This window comes from Actinia tenebrosa, unplaced genomic scaffold, assembly GCF_029948245.1.
Source record: "Actinia tenebrosa isolate PJP-AT-01 unplaced genomic scaffold, QUT_ActTen_1.0 PGA_scaffold14__42_contigs__length_11649687, whole genome shotgun sequence".
Lineage (NCBI taxonomy): Eukaryota > Metazoa > Cnidaria > Anthozoa > Actiniaria > Actiniidae > Actinia > Actinia tenebrosa.
Window position 1 is genome coordinate 5,192,324 of NW_028292574.1, and position 17,637 is coordinate 5,209,960.

General features: G+C 36.6%; 1 protein-coding gene across 1 annotated transcript; it reads left to right on the plus strand.

The window, feature by feature from the left end:
* Nucleotides 1-247: 247 nt before the first annotated feature.
* On the plus strand, nucleotides 248-15,612 carry LOC116298292 (translation initiation factor IF-2, mitochondrial). Its single transcript, XM_089030005.1, has 18 exons — nucleotides 248-452; nucleotides 1,188-1,310; nucleotides 2,452-2,574; nucleotides 4,368-4,440; nucleotides 4,877-4,933; nucleotides 5,736-5,814; nucleotides 6,192-6,331; nucleotides 7,012-7,188; nucleotides 7,797-7,846; nucleotides 8,085-8,174; nucleotides 9,559-9,683; nucleotides 9,763-9,841; nucleotides 10,245-10,370; nucleotides 11,112-11,286; nucleotides 11,605-11,742; nucleotides 12,912-13,027; nucleotides 13,666-13,852; nucleotides 14,944-15,612. The coding sequence occupies exons 1-18, from the start codon at nucleotides 417-419 to the stop codon at nucleotides 15,111-15,113; spliced, it is 2,064 nt and encodes a 687-aa protein (XP_088886131.1). The 5' UTR covers nucleotides 248-416; the 3' UTR covers nucleotides 15,114-15,612.
* Nucleotides 15,613-17,637: the final 2,025 nt, after the last annotated feature.

Genomic DNA, 17,637 nt, shown 5'->3' on the forward strand with positions numbered 1-17,637 from the left:
AAGAAAAAAAAAAAAAAAAAAAGAAAAAAGAAAAAAAAAAAAAAAAGAAAAAAAAAAGAAAAAAGAAAAAAAAAGAAAAAAGAAAAAAAAAAGAAAAAAGAAAAAAAAAGAAAGAAAAAAGAAAAAAGTAAAAAAAAGAAAAAAAAAAGAAAAAAGAAAAAAAGAAAAAAAAGAAAAAAAGAAAAGAGAAAAAAAAAAAAAAAAAAAAAAAGAAAGAAAGAAAAGAAAAAAAGGAAGATACATGCTGAGTCATGATCCCTAATTTGGGAACCCTGTGTTTTTAGTGATCCGTAATACTTTTTTCATAACCCCGCTGTCCGTAAACATCGCAGGCGCGTCGGCACAATTCAAGATGGCGACTCACTCGAACTTGACGTGAAGAAAAGCATGCTTCATTTAAAAAAATTGTTGATACAATGAGGTGGATTAATCGGACAAGATTAGGCCTTCATGTGAGTATTTATGTCCTATTGGTTTCTCTATAGAGTTTTGTAAGCCTCTTAGTATTTGATGGAGTTATATTTGGTGGTTCTCGGTGCTGCACGAGTTATGCAACACAAATGTAGAAAGATTTCTACGACAGGTTATTAAATGAAGAATAATTAAAGCGATCTGTGTTGTTGTTAACTAAATAATTGGTGTATTTTACACATTGATTGATAACTTCCCTATTACCTGGTTTCTTTTGACAAATTGAGGATTTAGATTCGTTTTCCAGGTCACTCGTTTGTTTAATACTACGATAATTAGAAAAATATATATATTACTTCATATAAAAGATGGTTAGACGCTTTGGTACTAAAAAATAACGACAGCAACAGCAGCAGCAAAAACAACAGCAGCAACAACAACAAAACCATCATCACAACAAGATGGCAACAACAGCTGCAGCACCAACAACAACAGCAACAATAACAGCAGCAACAACAGCAGCAGCAACAACAGCAGCAGCAACAACAGCAGCAGCAACAACAGCAGCAGCAACAGCAGCAGCAACAGCAGCAATGACAACAGCAACAACAACAGCAGCAGCAACAACAGCAGCAGCAACAACAACAGCAGCAACAACAGCAGCATCAACTACAGTAGCAGCAACAACAGCAGCAGCATAAATAGCAACAGCAGCAACAACAACGGCCAAGTCTTGTTGATGATTTAAAAAATGCATATGTTACATTAATTAACAGGTTGTCACATGTCAGGCTTGTTGGTGCAGATCATTATCATCTTCTGTTCAACATAGTAGAACATCGCCTTGGAAAGCTTTCCAGTTTTCGTCCTATAGAAGATGGCTGTTTCCTCATCATGGGGTAAGCTCTTGTGTTAAGGTATTGCTCAGTCTTTAAAATATGTAGTGCATGTTTAGAAAGTAAAAATCTTGCTAAACATACACGTAATAAAATGCACAGCACGACAGGCATTTTTTTATTGATCGGGGGTAATATCCTTTTATCATATAATTATCCATAAAATACCTATATTTCTTCTTTTCGAAAAACTGATATTTTCACATGTGAAAATATCGTTACCATGAGTGTATTTAAGCTAATTAGTTTATAAATAAATAATAATAAAAAGCTTATTAAGTTGATTTTATGGATATTTATATAATAAACAGAATATGTACATGGGCGCTTGGAGATACGAAATTTATCTTCTCATGTTGAAAATCTCTTACTCGTTCGCTCCCATGTAATATCCTCTATTTATGAAATCCGAATTACAATAACCATTTTTAAATAGGTATGACAAAATAGAAAGTGTTAACTTTGCACATGCTCTGTGCTCTCATAAAGCACATGCTTCCAGCCAATAAGGACTTCAGATTTATGACAGTCACTGTACTTTATAGAGAATTCTAAAGAAATTGACATAGAGAGAAACATAGAATAATACAACCACAGTTAAAGACTTTACAGTATATAAGCTTGATATACTTGTGTTTTGCCTATAGAGACATTAGAGCATTTCTTTGTGGAATGCAAATATTCAAACACACTGTTTTCTAAGATAAAAGATTGGTTTAAAAAAGCGTATATAACATTACCTGAATTGAATTTAAAAAACATAATATTAGGAGGAAGTAAAAATGTAATGGAGGAATTTCTCTTTCTATTATATAAATATGTATTATATAATGCTAGAATTAGAGGCTCTAGGTCCAATATTATTGTATTTCAAATGAAACTTTTAGAATATGAAAAAATAGAAAGAAGAATTGCCAGAAAAAAAGGCAAGTTGCACTCTCATGTAAATAAATATCAAAATCTTCAAGAACTATTATCTGAATTAAGACAAGTAAGCCCGTAGCACCATCTGTAACCACTATTTGTAATTATTTGTATTATTTGTTATGTGTACTCATGATTTATGTTTGTTAATAAATAAAATAATATAAAAATAAATAAAAAATTAAAAAAAAAAAACTTGTGTTTTGCTTTATAATTATAGTTTGCGAATATCAATTTACGATGTCTTGCATCTTCTGGTAACTCACCCCCAGTACAGCCACCATTTAAAAGACAACAACATACTGTATCTCCAAGGTTGAAGACACGTTTTGGACAAAAAGAGGTAAAAATATAGAGTGCATGCCATATATCTGTGAAACAATTACTATTGACAATTGCTATGTAGTGCTTAAAAGTATGTACAGCTGTAGTTATGAACTATTTAATTTTCAAATAAGCTAAGAACAAAGCAAAGAATTGTAGAGGTATTTCAGAGCTTTCAATAATGTTTGTATATAGTAGGCGGTTAGTCCTAAAAAGTAGGGGGCTGAAGCCACTGGTGTTTGTATATAAACTTTATTTGGTTATGAATTAATTTTTTGTCAAAATAGCCTGTAGTTTAAGGTGAAGTATCCGGCGATGAACCGCTGGTAGCCGCCTTTTATTGAAAGCTCTGGTATTTGCTTTTGTTTGCAATATGTTCTGCTGTAGTTTCATTTTCTCAGATATCTTCTATAGGAGTCTGTTAAATCCCAATACTTGGAATGAATTCTAATTCTAATAAAGATAAGGTATACTGTACATAGAAGAATACTAAAAACGCATCTCAAATTCTTAAATTCTGAAACATGCAATCCTGTTTACAGTCAACTCTCACCTTGCAGACACCCTGATATTGCAAACAACTCGCTATTGCTGACAAAAGCAAAATCCCTGAAGAAAAATGCTTATATAAATGACTGCAATTTAAAAACCCCTGCTATTGCCGATGCTCATAATGCAGACACCAAGTGACGGTCCCGAGAATGTTTACTGTAATCAGTGTTGACTGTATAATGTAATATACTTTGATAGAAATCAGAATCAGAATTGCTGACAAAAGCAAAATCCCTGACAAAAAAATGCTTATAAAAATGACTGTAATTTAAAAAACCCTGCTATTGCCGATGCTCATTATTGCGGACACCAAGTGACGGCCCCAAGAATGTTCGCTGTAATGAGTGTTGACTGTATAAATATCCTTTGATAGAAATCAGAATCAGTACTTACTTGTGTGTGATCTGTGTCCAGGGGATGGCAAATGGTTGTACACTGCCTACATAAAAATAAGAAATAAATAAATGACTGAAGGGAATCAATAGTGGCCAAGCGGTATTACACTCATATTACTCATATTCTTTTACCTCAGGGGTGTTGGGTTCAATTTATGGACTTCAGCTAAATTCCAATTCAATCTGTGAGTTTGTTCAGGGCTATCTCTGAATTAGCCATGCCTGGACTTAAATCAGCCCAGAGGTTGTTTCAGGGTTCGATCTGTGAGTTAGCCATGCCCTGACTTAAATCAGGGCCCAGAGATTGTTTCAGGGTTTGATCTGTGAGTTAGCCATGCCCTGACTTTGATCAGCCCAGAGGTTGTTACAGGGTTCAATCTGTGAGTTAGCCATACCCTGACTTAGATCAGCCCAGAGGTTGTTTCAGGGTTTGATCTGTGAGTTAGCCATGCCCTGACTTAGATCAACCCAGAGGTTGTTACAGGGTTTGATCTGTGAGTTAGCCATGCCCTGACTTAGATCAGCCCAGAGGTTGTTTCAGGGTTTGATCTGTGAGTTAGCCATGCCCTGACTTAGATCAACCCAGAGGTTGTTACAGGGTTTGATCTGTGAGTTAGCCATGCCCTGACTTAGATCAGGGCCCAGAGGTTTTTTCAGGGTTTAATCTGTAAGTTAACGGTTTGTTACTGTAAGTGAGTTATAACCATACCCTAACTTTTATTAGCTAAGAGGCTTTCTTCAGGGTATTGTTCAATGAATAGACATCAATTTTAACTCTGAAACAGTTGTCCCTTTGCTTGTATAAGCAAAGCACTGATTACACTGTAGTTTCAAATAACGTACATGGTTATTACTATTTTTCTAGAAAGCTGATCATGCTATAATCACATCAAGAACAACAGTCAAAAATCTTGCTCATCAGCTTGGAATCAGTAAAGGTACAAGTAAGGCTTAAGAGTTCTCCTAGATCTTAGATTTTTGAGATGTCTAAAACTCTGTACGCAGGCCTATCAATATTGTAACAATATTGTAAGTTTCTGTGCATAGCAAAACTATAGTTTATCATGAGCGGCAATTCCAACCTTGGCTTGGAACTATCATTCATGGTCACTGAACGGAACTGTCAAGTGGATAAAATGGACTATTGGCGTGATAATTCTAGGTATTGTACAGCTTGCCTGAAACCAGTTGTGTTGGAAGATGGCTGGCCATGGATAAATAAGCCTGTTGATTGATTGATTGATTCCAAGGTATAAGGATCAAGTGCCAGCTCAGCCTTCCACTACTTAAATATAATTTTTTGTCACACTGCCCTTTTCTTTTATAAAAGATAATACAAAGTTAACTATTAATTTTTCTTTTTTGTACATTTAGATGATGTTTTCAAAGTTCTTAATGACATAGGTGAAGAAGTACATAGTGTAAATGAAGGTAAGGTGACAGCATTAGAGTGGTTTTCATAAACCCATGAAATAAGCCAGTTCATAGCAATAAGAATCGATTCCAGTGCGCATGCGATTTTATCCCGAATTTCTCATCCTTCCTTTTTTAACCTTCTTTTGTTTTTAATTAAACAAAAGAAGGTGAGAAATTCGGGATAAAATCGCATGCGCACTAAAAACCATTCTTAAACTAAGAACTGGTTTATACAAACCAGTCTAATACAAATCAGTTAAGCCTAATTCCATCGTATTCTTTTGTTGTTATTTCACTATTACACACTCCTGTAACTAATGATATCTGTTTCATGGGTTTATGAAAATCACTCTAACATGATAACAATGAAAGCAAGCAATTGTAAATAAATAAAACGTAATAATAATTATTGTTAATTTCTGTTGATATCTGTTTCACAGGTTTATGAAAATCACTCTATCATGATAACAATGAAAACAAGCATTATTAATAAATAATATATAATAATTATTATTAATTATTAGACCCTTTTCGAGTTCCAAATTACCGCTGTGTTTCTTGATTACAGACTCTTTTACTCAGGCTAAGCCTCGATTTTGTGAAGAACATTCACGTTTTCCAGTCAAGGTCCGTCAAGTTTCAAAGTGTTCGTATTGTTGAACTTGTGCATTCTTTACTTTACCGTTGGTATTTGCGAGTAATTAGACACTGATTCAAGGCTTAGCCTGAGCAAATGAGTCTGTAATCAAGGAACACAGCGGCAATTTGGAACTCAAAAAGAGTCTATTCACCTTTAAGAACCTTCTTTCCAATTCAGTTATTAGCCCAGAGGTAGTTGAATTGGTCTGCATGGAGTTTGATGTAATGCCCAAGTTTGATGACATGTCTTCATCAACGTATGTATGCATTTTTGTTTCCATGATTTTCTTTAAAAAATATATGAAAGAATATTTACTAAATAGTTTGAAGTATTTAGTGAATAAGACGAAATAGGTACATTGATTCCCTTTGAGCCTGGATACATGTACAAAGGTAGTGTAGCAGTATTGTACTCTTATTTTCTCCAAGTTTTCCGCCATTCAACCTTCTTTAAAATCCAACATGCTACTGTAAATTCCTATAGATTTTGAGTGAGCTGTACACACAGTGGTTATAAAATAATGTTTTCTGCTGCTGATGCTGTTGTCATTGTTAGGCATTTGTCAGATGCTGGTTGCTACATGTGTGTGCCAAAAAATACCTGTGAATAAAGGAATACTATTTTTTATCTCAGATATGTATCGCGACCTCCTGTGGTAACAATAATGGGCCATGTTGACCATGGCAAGACCACTCTTCTCGATGCTCTGCGCAATAGCTCTATTGCCGCTGGAGAAGCAGGTGGAATTACACAACATATTGGAGCTTTCTTAGGTAAAGAACAATTTGGTAGAACAGTTTCGCACGTCTGTGAAAAGCTCAGTACTGTAAAGCGTGCCTTGCTGTGACCATGTCTTTTTTCCTAGCTCATTGTTATTGGTTTGACAGTGCTGTGACCTTGGCATGACCTCATCTGCGAAATGTTTATGCCATGTTATGGATATTTGATTGGTGAAAGAGTGAATTCATCATATCCCTTGTCATTTCCGTGTTCATGTCCTGAGCTTTTCACAGTCATACAAAAACTGCTCTATCATCCATGTATTGACTATATTAGCTTTTCCTAGGTAGAGCAAAAGATCCACCATTTTCTATACATCACCTCACTTGTCAAACACAAAGCATTCGGTCAAGGTTGCAAGGTTCAAATTTGAATAATCCTTTGAAAGTACCTTGGCGCCTTGCTTGAACGCTTTGTGTTTGACCAATGAACCAATGTATGGAAAATGGTGAATAGATCAAGTAAGTTGGCATTGCAGTGCATTGTTAAACTGCTTTAGGGGATATATTTTCATAATGGTGTCTATTTCGTTGCCAAAAACAGCCGCAAAATGCACTGCAAAACAACTCGATCCATTCTTTTACTTGATCTCCAAATTGCTAATACTCATACATTGTACCCAATCAAAATTTACTCAAATTCATGCTTTAACTTTAACTCATTTTAATTTTAGTTAAGCTACCTTCTGGAGAACAGATCACTTTTATCGACACCCCAGGTCATGCAGCCTTCAACTCCATGAGAGCAAGGGGTGCTAATGTAACAGATATTGTTGTACTTGTGGTAGCGGCAGATGATGGGGTGAAAACACAAACTGTCGAGTCTATCAGACATGCTGTGCATGCTAAAGGTAAGAAAAGGGGAATTAGGCTATGTTTGTTGTTTGCCTATAAATAATAGAATATTAATAGGATTAATGACGGTAATGGGGTTCTTGGAAATAATGGTAGTAGTCATGGTGATAATGACATTGATAGTGACAATGATTGAGGATGATAACTGATAATGGTAATTGATGCGGGTGATGAGGATGGTGATGATTATGATGGTGGTGATGATGATAATGGTGGTGATGATGATAATGGTGATGATGGTGGTGATGATGGTGGTGGTGATGATGATAATGGTGATGATGGTGGTGATGATGATGGTGGTGATGATGGTGGTGGTGGTGATGATAATGGTGATGATGATGATAATGGTGATGGTGGTGATGATGATGGTGGTGATGATGATGATGGTGGTGGTGGTGGTTGTGATGGTGATAATGATGATGGTGATGATGATTGATATTAGTAAGATCGTACTGGTGATGATGACAATGACACTGGTCATCGTGTTGGTGGTGATAAGGATGGCATTATGATAACTGGAATGGTGAGAAAGGTGGCACCGATGATAAGACACAAATTTCTTCTTAAAACTTGGTACAACTTTGATCTATTTTTGATATTTCAGTGCCGATAATTGTTGCCATAAACAAAACAGATAAACCAAAGAAGAATGTGGTAAGTCGAGATTACTGCGGTTTTCACTCTTCTGCAAGCTCAGGCGTTTCAACGGCTTGTTGTGAAAATATTTTTTACTGCGTCATACATGTAAATAAAAAAGGTACCAACTGGTTATTTGTATTTGATTTGTATCAAATTGGAAATTGGGAATTACTTATTGTTATGTCCTCTTGAGCTGCATTCCAACGTGTTGCAAGGGGTCTGTCTATTAACCACATTGTTTTCATCATTTTAGGATCTTTTGAAACGACAACTTCTTTCACATGGTATACAACTTGAAGAATATGGAGGTGATGTACAAGTGGTTGAGATTTCAGCTTTAAAAGTGAGTTCCTACTAGTCAAAAAATTTCATTCCTACATGTACGAAGTAGCGCGCAGCATTGATATCCGTGAAACAAAATCAATATAGTTAGAACTTAACACCACCAAAATAAAAGAAAAATAACATTAGGCGGATTTACAATTTACACAAAATAATATTGTTTACCAACTAAAAACATTTCCTTTTAAAGAAGCTTTTCAAACGGACTTGTGATCAACTCCATGTACTAAAAAAATTGCATCACATGAACATTTTATTTTCTTTTTTTTATAATCTAAATTTCTATTCTTCGTTGGCACGTTACGTCATCGCGGCCATGTTGGTAACATTTAACAAAAGATTTCTCATTAGCATCCATTGTTAACGGTACCACAATGGCCTCCATGTTTTTTTAACTTTTAACTCTCTTGGGAATGCTAGCAGCCATCAATATGAATTTATACATTTATTTATTGTAAACGCATAGAATTTTTTATATGCGTATAAAAACATTCTTTATTATTATTCTTACCACTCAACTTTATTAATCACGCCAGAATATTAAACCTTAATTAGTTTCACGTGAAAATAAAGTGATGAAAGTATCAGGTGCACGACATAAAATTGGTAATGTTCTGGTTGAGTGATATTTACTATTTGTTGGTATATAAAAACAATTAGATAATACTATTTTGGGAATTTCGTTCTCTTATTTCTAGGGAAATTATGTTTAGTGTTGTTACAAAACTTAAGGCAAGGACGCATTTTATTGAACAGCGACGTGTCGGGGTCGTCATGACGCCATTATCAAGCTTACAGTAAATGTCTCAAAGGCGATAACTAATGTTTGTTACAACTTCAAAATGCCAGGCCAAATGATAAGCACACATTTATTCGATATTCTTATATTGTCATTGGGTCGTTTTCAAAATACTAGCTTCATTCTAAAACGAAGTGCATGGCTGGTCCGTTACGGCATGTCATATAGTGGACTTTACTGTAAGTCTGTACTCTCCATTTCACACTCATGCGAAAACTATTCTTATGGGAAGCCATTTCAATGTTACGGCATATCGTATCGTATAAATTCTGTAAGTCAGTACCCTACGTTTCCCACTCATGTGAAAGCCGCTCTATTGCACAATTAGGACTCACCATTTTATCAAAAGAGGTCTGCTAAAGTCTTTACAGTTAGCCATGTTTTACCTGTATCCAGTTAACGTGTGTGTTCGCTACCTTGACTGGTAACTAGACCGAAACCCCAGGGTTCCCAATACGTCCATTAGGACTTCAAAAGATAGACATGACGTCCTGAAGAAGTGTGCTCGCTCGATCTTTTTACACACTTTAACGCAATTCTCCAGATTTTCTTTCTCACCAATCATCTCGTATTATTCTCTCCACAGGGTACGAACCTGGACAGCCTAACGGAAGCAATCATAACACTGGCTGAAATCAATGACCTTAAGTCCAAAAAAGATGCCAACGTCGAAGGCGTGGTCATTGAGTCCAGGAAAGATAAGGGATTAGGGTAAGAAACGATGGACGATCCTGACCCGTCGTCACATGTAGGGAGAGGAATATAAATAAATTTATTGTTTCAACTTCAGGCCTGTGGTTACCGCTCTTGTACAACACGGGGTCATGACTAAAGGCAAAGTCCTTGTCGCTGGAACTACTTTTGCGAAGGTAACTTTCATTTTATCAAAATCTTGAAAATAGCATTTCTGGGAATGTCATATTGACATTTGATTCTGAAATTAATCTCGTGCTTCCAACTTAGAATACAAATGAAATTCGCCCCATTAGTGGCTTATTGAACCCGTAGCTTAATAGCACGAGGTCTCGTTAAATCGTATCCGGCTAGTTTTAAAAGCAGAATATTCATGTGTTCGAGTGAAGGTTCGTGTAACTTCAAAGTGTTTTTACTGTTTAAGTTGTGCATTATTTCTTTTACCGTTGGTATTTGTAAATATTTAGACACTGATACGAGGCAAACCCGGTATGTAGAGTCTGTAGTCAAGGAACACAGCGGTATTTGGCGAATTCGAACAAAGGGGCCAATGCTGAAAATATTTTTTGTGATTCCAAGGTGCGCCAGATGTATGATGACCGAGGTAAAGTGCTAGACGAAGCACCAGCCTCAACCCCAGTGCAGGTGACTGGATGGAAAGACCTACCATCAGCCGGAGAAAAGATTATACATGTTGAGACAGAGGTACGTCGGGAAATATATCCTCTTAGCTTGGACATAATGATTACCCATTTCAGATCACCATTTCATTCACTAATGATAAGGATGATAAACACTTATGATTTAAGCGCCCTTGATATATATATTCACCTATTAACGTTGTCGTCGCCAAAGGCGATATGTGACAATTTATTCCGACATTGAATCATTCTCAACACTAATTTCCATGTTTCTTAACGACAATAAGAAGCATAAATACAAGTCATTCCAGCTATTCTTGGATCTTGGAATGACCTATCCCCTATCGCTTTTCGCCTATCGCCTATTGCCGATGGCGATGACAACGATTATTGAAATAGGTGTTTACGAACCTTCGCTATAAGTTAGTAAAGATAGGGTGTGGAGAGAAGGGATCGTCATTTACGGTGATCATCCGAGCCACTTGAAAGTGTAACCTTTTGTACTAACCTCAGCTACGAGAATTATACGTAGTAGGAATGAGAAATATTACGCCGAAGCTGAAGACGCCCATAATATGAAAATACACATAATCTGTTTGTTGTCTTTTACAAAAAAGGAAAACCAGAGAAACCGGACCAAGTACGCTTGAAGACTAACACATTAATAAAGTTTATGTTACATGGGCCAATTTCATGTTACATGGCAAGGAAGAAAACAACATATCAAACACACTCAACTCACATTTTGTGTCTGACGTGAGCAGTGATTTAACGATTTTTGATGGTTGAATTTTTACCTTTGAAGCAAGAGGCAAACGAGATGGCATCAGCAAGGAAGGCGTACGAAGATCAGAAGAAGAGAGAGAACTTGTCCAGAGGTTTTAGCATGAGTGACGTGCTAAAAGAAGAGCAGGGGAAAAGGACGAAAGTGTCGCAAAGAGAGTACGACGCGACAGATAAACTGGATGTTATTATTAAAGGTAGGCGGAAAATGGGAATTGGGATGAATGAAGGGGATGGATGAAAAGGGAGAAAGAATTTGAGAGAGAGAGAGTATGAGAAAGAAAAAAACAAAAGGAAAAAAGAAAGAGAGATAAAGAGAGAAAAAAAGTGAGAAAGAATTTGAGAGAGAGGGAGAGAGAGAATATGAGAAAGAAAAAGACAAAAGGAAAGAGAGAGAGAGAATTAAACTTCCACAAAATGCCTCCAAAATAAGAAAATGTATAAAATACTTCATAAAACGTGTGAATACTACTCACACGCCTAACCGACTAACTGGTACATTTTTCTTACCTTAGGCGATGTTGATGGGTCTGTAGAAGCGGTCTTGGACGCTCTAAAAACCTACAAATCAGATAAAATCAAACTGAGCATTATTGAGTCTGGTGTTGGACCTGTGTCGGAACATGATGTAAAAATGGCTCAGTCCTTTAAAGGTACATGTATGGGTTAAATAAGTATATATTATTTCACGGCCAGGAGGTCCGGACAGGGAAAAACTGTGCCCGAGGTTTTCAAGACCGAGTGCACAATTTTTCCTTATCCGGACCGACTATAGGACGGTAAATATCTTATTTATTTTTTTCCCGTATTTTTTTTTTTACTTGTTTCTGTAATCGTTTTGTGTTGTCGTTTAGCGGCAAAGGATACCGGACCGCGCGCGCGGGCAGATACTGACAAAATACCGCCCGCTCAAACAGCCAATCAGAACGCACAATTTTTCAGGATACCGGACCGGAAAAAAATAATATGTGGTATGTTCGAAAACTTAGAGCAAATGTGAGATATAAAATCGTCTTATTCAGGAAGGGTTAAAAGCTAAAATATTCAGATTTAAAAGTTTGATGTGGGAGATCATCTTTTGGGCGAAACCCTTAGTTACCGTTGCTATGTCCCACAAGATTAACAAATAATCTCGAATACATCAGAATTAAAACTCTGATCGTGGAAAATTGATTATATATTGTTGTATAATAGTTTACTGTCCTACGAAAAGAATAACAAGTATCTTGATTACCAATAATAATAACATATATATGTATATACTGTATACCGTATATACAGTATACCGTCAATGTCATTAACGTTGTCCACCGAAAAAAGACATTTACACATTTAGACATTTACACATTTAGACTAAAAGAAATATCACGTGTTTCCTCGAAGGTTCTGGCATAAAACAAATGCTGAAATACCAATCTGGATTTTCGATTCACGAGATTGTAGCACGGACCCTGTATCAGGCATGCTGAGCATAAGATATTTGTACCCAAGCCAGAACGTAATGCACCACGTTCGCTTTCTTAAAAAAGTGTCTTGGCATTGTTTTTTTTTTACCCCAGTCTCTTACCTATCCTAGACTCATGGGCCACGCCTTCAACACTTGGTCGAAGGATTTAGGGTCATTTATTTCGGCCAGTGTTATGATTGCTTATGCTAGGCTGTCTAGGTTTGTGCCCTTTGGAGGGAATCATTTAAGAGCATTAGTGGTGAAGAAAATCTAGAGAATAGACCAATAGACCTAACTTGAACAGAATGCAATTTGTTTATTGAAGTTAAAATCAAGGCCAAATAAATTATTATTATTATTTTATTTATCTTCTAGGTGTGGTGCTTGGATTCAATGTCAAGATCTCAAAGGAAATACAGCAGTTTGCAAAACAAGTGAACGTTCCAATCAAGAACCATAGAGTTATTTACAAATTATTAACAGATCTCAAGGTAAGCTTACCGTCATGTAATAAAAGGTTCCAGGATTGAGTCTTGGACACCCTGGTTATAAGCCTAGCTTCGATTGTTTATATGTTAAAAGGTCCTAGGATTGAGCCTTGCGGCAACCCGGTTATCAGCCTAGTCTCGATTGTTTATATGTTAAAAAGTCCTAGGATTGAGCCTTACGGCAACCCGGTTATTAGCCTAGTTTCGATTGTTTATATGTTAAAAGGTCCTAGGATTGAGCCTTGCGGCAACCCAGTTGTCAGCCTAGTTTAGATTGTTTATGGGATAAAAGGTCCTAGGATTGAGCCTTGCGGCAACCCAGTTATCAGCCTAGTTTCGATTATTTATATGACAAAATGTTCTAGGATTGAGCCTTGGGGCAACCTGGTTATAAGCCTGCTTATCAGCCTAGATTCGATTATTTATATGATAAAAGGTCCTAGGATTGAGCCTTGGGGCAACCTGGTTTATAAGCTTGGTTTCTATTTAATCATATGATAAAAGGTCCCAGGTTTAAGCCCTGGGGCACCATGGTTATACGCCTTGTTTCAATTTTTTGTCTGTTAAAGGTCCCTACAATGAGCCTTTGCATCACCCTGTTTATAGGCTAGTTTTCATAACATATTATGATTGTTTATCAGGATGAAATCAATAGTCGCCTTCCTCTCATCAAAGAAGAAAAGATTGTCGGCGAAGCAGAGGTTCTCCAGGTGTTTAAACTGACAGGATCAAGAAAGGCATGTGTCGCAGGGTGTCGCGTTAAACAAGGTGTTCTTAATAAAGATAGCCGCTCCAGAATAGTAAGAGAAGATAACAGCATATATGAAGGTATTAAACTTACCTTGCTAATACTGATAGCTATACAATGTTGCTGTTGATGATTATGACGTGCGTTAAGTTTTCTGGTGTAATGGTCTGGGGTTTGTTGTGGTATGGGTGATCGTCAATAATGCATGTTTTTGTGCTCTGCATGTGGAGTAAAGTCATCTCGTGTAGTGGTTGTTGTAGTAAGTAAAGCCTCATTAAACAAAGTCTACTCAGTACGATATTTTGTGTCAAAGTCATTCATTTCACCAATTCGAGTTCTTTTACGAGTCTATTGAAATAAGGATGTATGACTTTGACACAAAATATCGTACTGAGAAGACTTTGTTAACTAATGAGGTCTTACACACCTCGCTTCCATTCAATTGTCCCTAGTCCCAACCGAGTTTAGTGGCCATTTTTGAAAGTCTTGTATGTGGTGTAGTAATTTGGTTGGTCTTTTTATGGTCTGGGATGTTTTATGGTCGTTGTGATATATAGTTGTTTGTTTGTTTAATGCGTGCGGGTGAAGTCATATGTAGTTGTTAAATTGGATTTGATATGGTGTATTGTGTGTTGTGGTGTGGTGTAAGTAATATTTTAAAGCCGACAATGAGGACTGGACTGGATTTCAAGTCAAAGCAATTAGTTCTGGAACTAATTGCTTTGACTTGAAATCCCGTCCAGTCCGATATTGGAGGCTTTGAAATGACTTCTCATCTCATTAATTATTCGACTTGGATTAACTGGAACAAAATTAATTCAGTCCTAGGACTGAATTAATTTTGTTCCAGTTACTCCAGACTGAATGCATTCCTTTCACAGCACTTTATCAGGTTTCAAGTAACATCATGTGACCCAAAAATAGCCCATTGATTGGCTGGTTTACTCATGAATTATTAATGAGTATGAGAATGTATATTAATATCTTGTTGGATGTGGTGTGCTGTGTTTCTTGGTTGTTTCTTCAAGTGTAATATGATATCTTGTTATGTGGTTAGTTTGTTGGTGTGTTCTATGTCTTGGTTATGTAAAGGTTCACGAGATGGTGGATGTCATGTTATAACCTTAAGGATGAAGCAGGATTTTAAATATAGTTTTTGATTTCCCAACAGGCAAGGTGACATCCTTAAAACGTGGCCAGGACAACGTAGATGTCGTCAAGAAAGAGCAAGAGTGTGGTCTAAGCTTCGAGAAATTCTCAGAATTCAAAGAAGGTGACCGAGTAGAATGCTTCCAAATCAACATGGTCCAAGATGAGATCGACTGGGATTGGGGGTTTTAGATATGTTTAAACATCATGGTAATGAAATTTACAGCTATTTCAAAAAAGGTTGGGAAAGGTTTTGTTACATGTTGCATATAAAGCCCAAATGCACTATGGGCCATGTGAATACAATGAGCGAAAGGTACCAACAATATGATTTTTTTGTAAACTTGCTCTGCACGTTTGTCGAGCATAATTTCTTATGTGCTAACATTATATACTTTTGAATATAATACATTTCAAGCTTAGTAAGCAACACGCAGCAATGCAACATTCAGCAATGCAACATGCAGCAATGCAACATGCAGCAATGCAACATGCAGCAATGCAACATGCAGCAATGCAACATGCAGCAATGCAACATGCAGCAATAGTCCCTTTCACAGTTCCCTGCACCATCTTGAAAGGTAGCCGTGCCTTTGCATCGAAGCGAAACGAATGGTGAGCTTGTAATGATAGAGACCTTTTTTTAACACCTTGGACAATTATTCGCATGTCTCTATCATTGCAAGCTCACCGTTCGTTTCGCTTAGATGCAAAGGCACGGCTACCTTTCAAGATGGTGCAGGGGACTGTGAAGGGGTCTATTCAACATAAAGCAATTCAAAATGCAGAAAAACCTCCACCAACCTTTTATGGAATAGTTGTTTATTTGATCCTTGTGTTCAAAGTGATAAAATACAGATGTATTGTATAGAACGGTCTGAACCCAGGTGAATGAATGTTAATCGAAGTATTATGATCATCCGGGTGGATGTAGTCCTGAGAAGGACTGTTTGATGTGACTGAAAATACAGATGCTTAGACCAAAAGCTATTCTGGGCAAATATTTATTTATTTCAAGAAAGTTACTCAGCTGAATAACTACAAAGCAGAGACCGGCAAGGATTATGGGTAGATATATTTTACATGATCCAACGGCTTGATGAATATTGAATTTGGATTTAGATATTTTACTAGTTAGAGTTTCACTGAAGCCCTGTAAGTATCCTCAAGCTGAATAGTAAAGGTCTGACACACGTTGCAACATTGGACGCAACGTTGCAAGCAACAAGTTTGAATCGGGGTGACACACATTGCAGCAAAATCACGCAACATCACTTGTGTCAGCCTGCTATATTAAGAAATTTGGTCAGCAGTTTTAAATTTGGTGCAAGCTGATTGGCTGAAAATTTCAAAATGTTGCAGGTAATGTTCACACGATGAAATTTGTTGCGCGCAATGTTGCAAGAGTAGAGCGCGATTCAACTTCAGATTTGTTGCATGGAACGTTGCGTGCAACAAGTTTGGGTTAGACACACGCTGCAATAGTCCTGTTGCATGTAATGTTGCATGCAATGTTGCACCGTGTGCCTGCACCTTAAATATTTCTCATTATCCTCAGCGTTCGTAGCTATGCAGGGTTTTGATGTGTAGCTTTGTTAAAGTATAATAACTATGATTAAGTTAAGCTAGGTTAAAAATCACCAATATTCTTCATCTTCGCGACAGGTTTTTTGCGTCTTTGCTTTGATTTAAATAATTTCTAAATGTTATTCAATGTAAATGAAGAAAAGATAGATTAACTGTACAGAATTTATGATTCAATGTCATATCCTTAAAGAATTGTAATAAATCTTCAAGGAACGCAATAAAGCCCACGAAAAAATAAAAATAAAAAATAAATTTATCTGATTGAGTTTAGCCAATCATATCCTTGGATTCTTATCAGTGCATGAAGTTAGAATACGGGTCTAGCATAAATTGCTTATTGCAAGGCACAATGTATTTACTTACCCCCTTTCCACTATAAACAAGAGCCTAAAAGCCAAGTTAATTGAAATTTCAAAATATATATTTCTTTAGATATTGAAAATTTGTTTTCAGAAATGAATGTTCGAAACCAAAAATAAAATCCAAAATCCAAAAATAAAGTAATAATGACTTCTACGTCTTCACACATGAGTAGCCTGCGTGCAGCCGGACTTTTTTCTCGTATAGTCCGGATTAACAGTCAGTTCGGCTGCACGCAGGCTAACACTTCAGGTGCTTTGACTGAAATCAAAAAGTAAACTAATTATAAATTTGTATATGACGAAAGAGGATGATAGATTTTGATGTGGCTTATTGGCCATGTTGTTAAACACAGACCCAACATATAAAAAGATACTAGATTTCCCTATTCCAGCTCAAAAGTTATTGCTGAAAATCAATCACCTATCGAATGAGGCATTTAAAGTTAAAATTAAGTCGCGAAAATAATTAGCAAAATCCCTGTTGTACCACACACACAGTAAGTTCTCTTATAAGAGCCATTCGCTGAATAAGCGCGCAGTCATGGGAAAACAACATTAATTTCTCCGACTGTACAGAAGCTTTGAGCTCCAAATGTTTCCAAGACTTTGGAGCTCTAAATGCGCATATAAATAGTTTTCTTCTGTCGTACAGGATGAAAGAGGATGACGGCAAATTTCGATATAGTCTGAAGACCATTGAATAGCCATGTTGTTGAACACAGGCCTACCCTCAAATGCGCATCACAAACAAGAGGAAGATTGTTCCA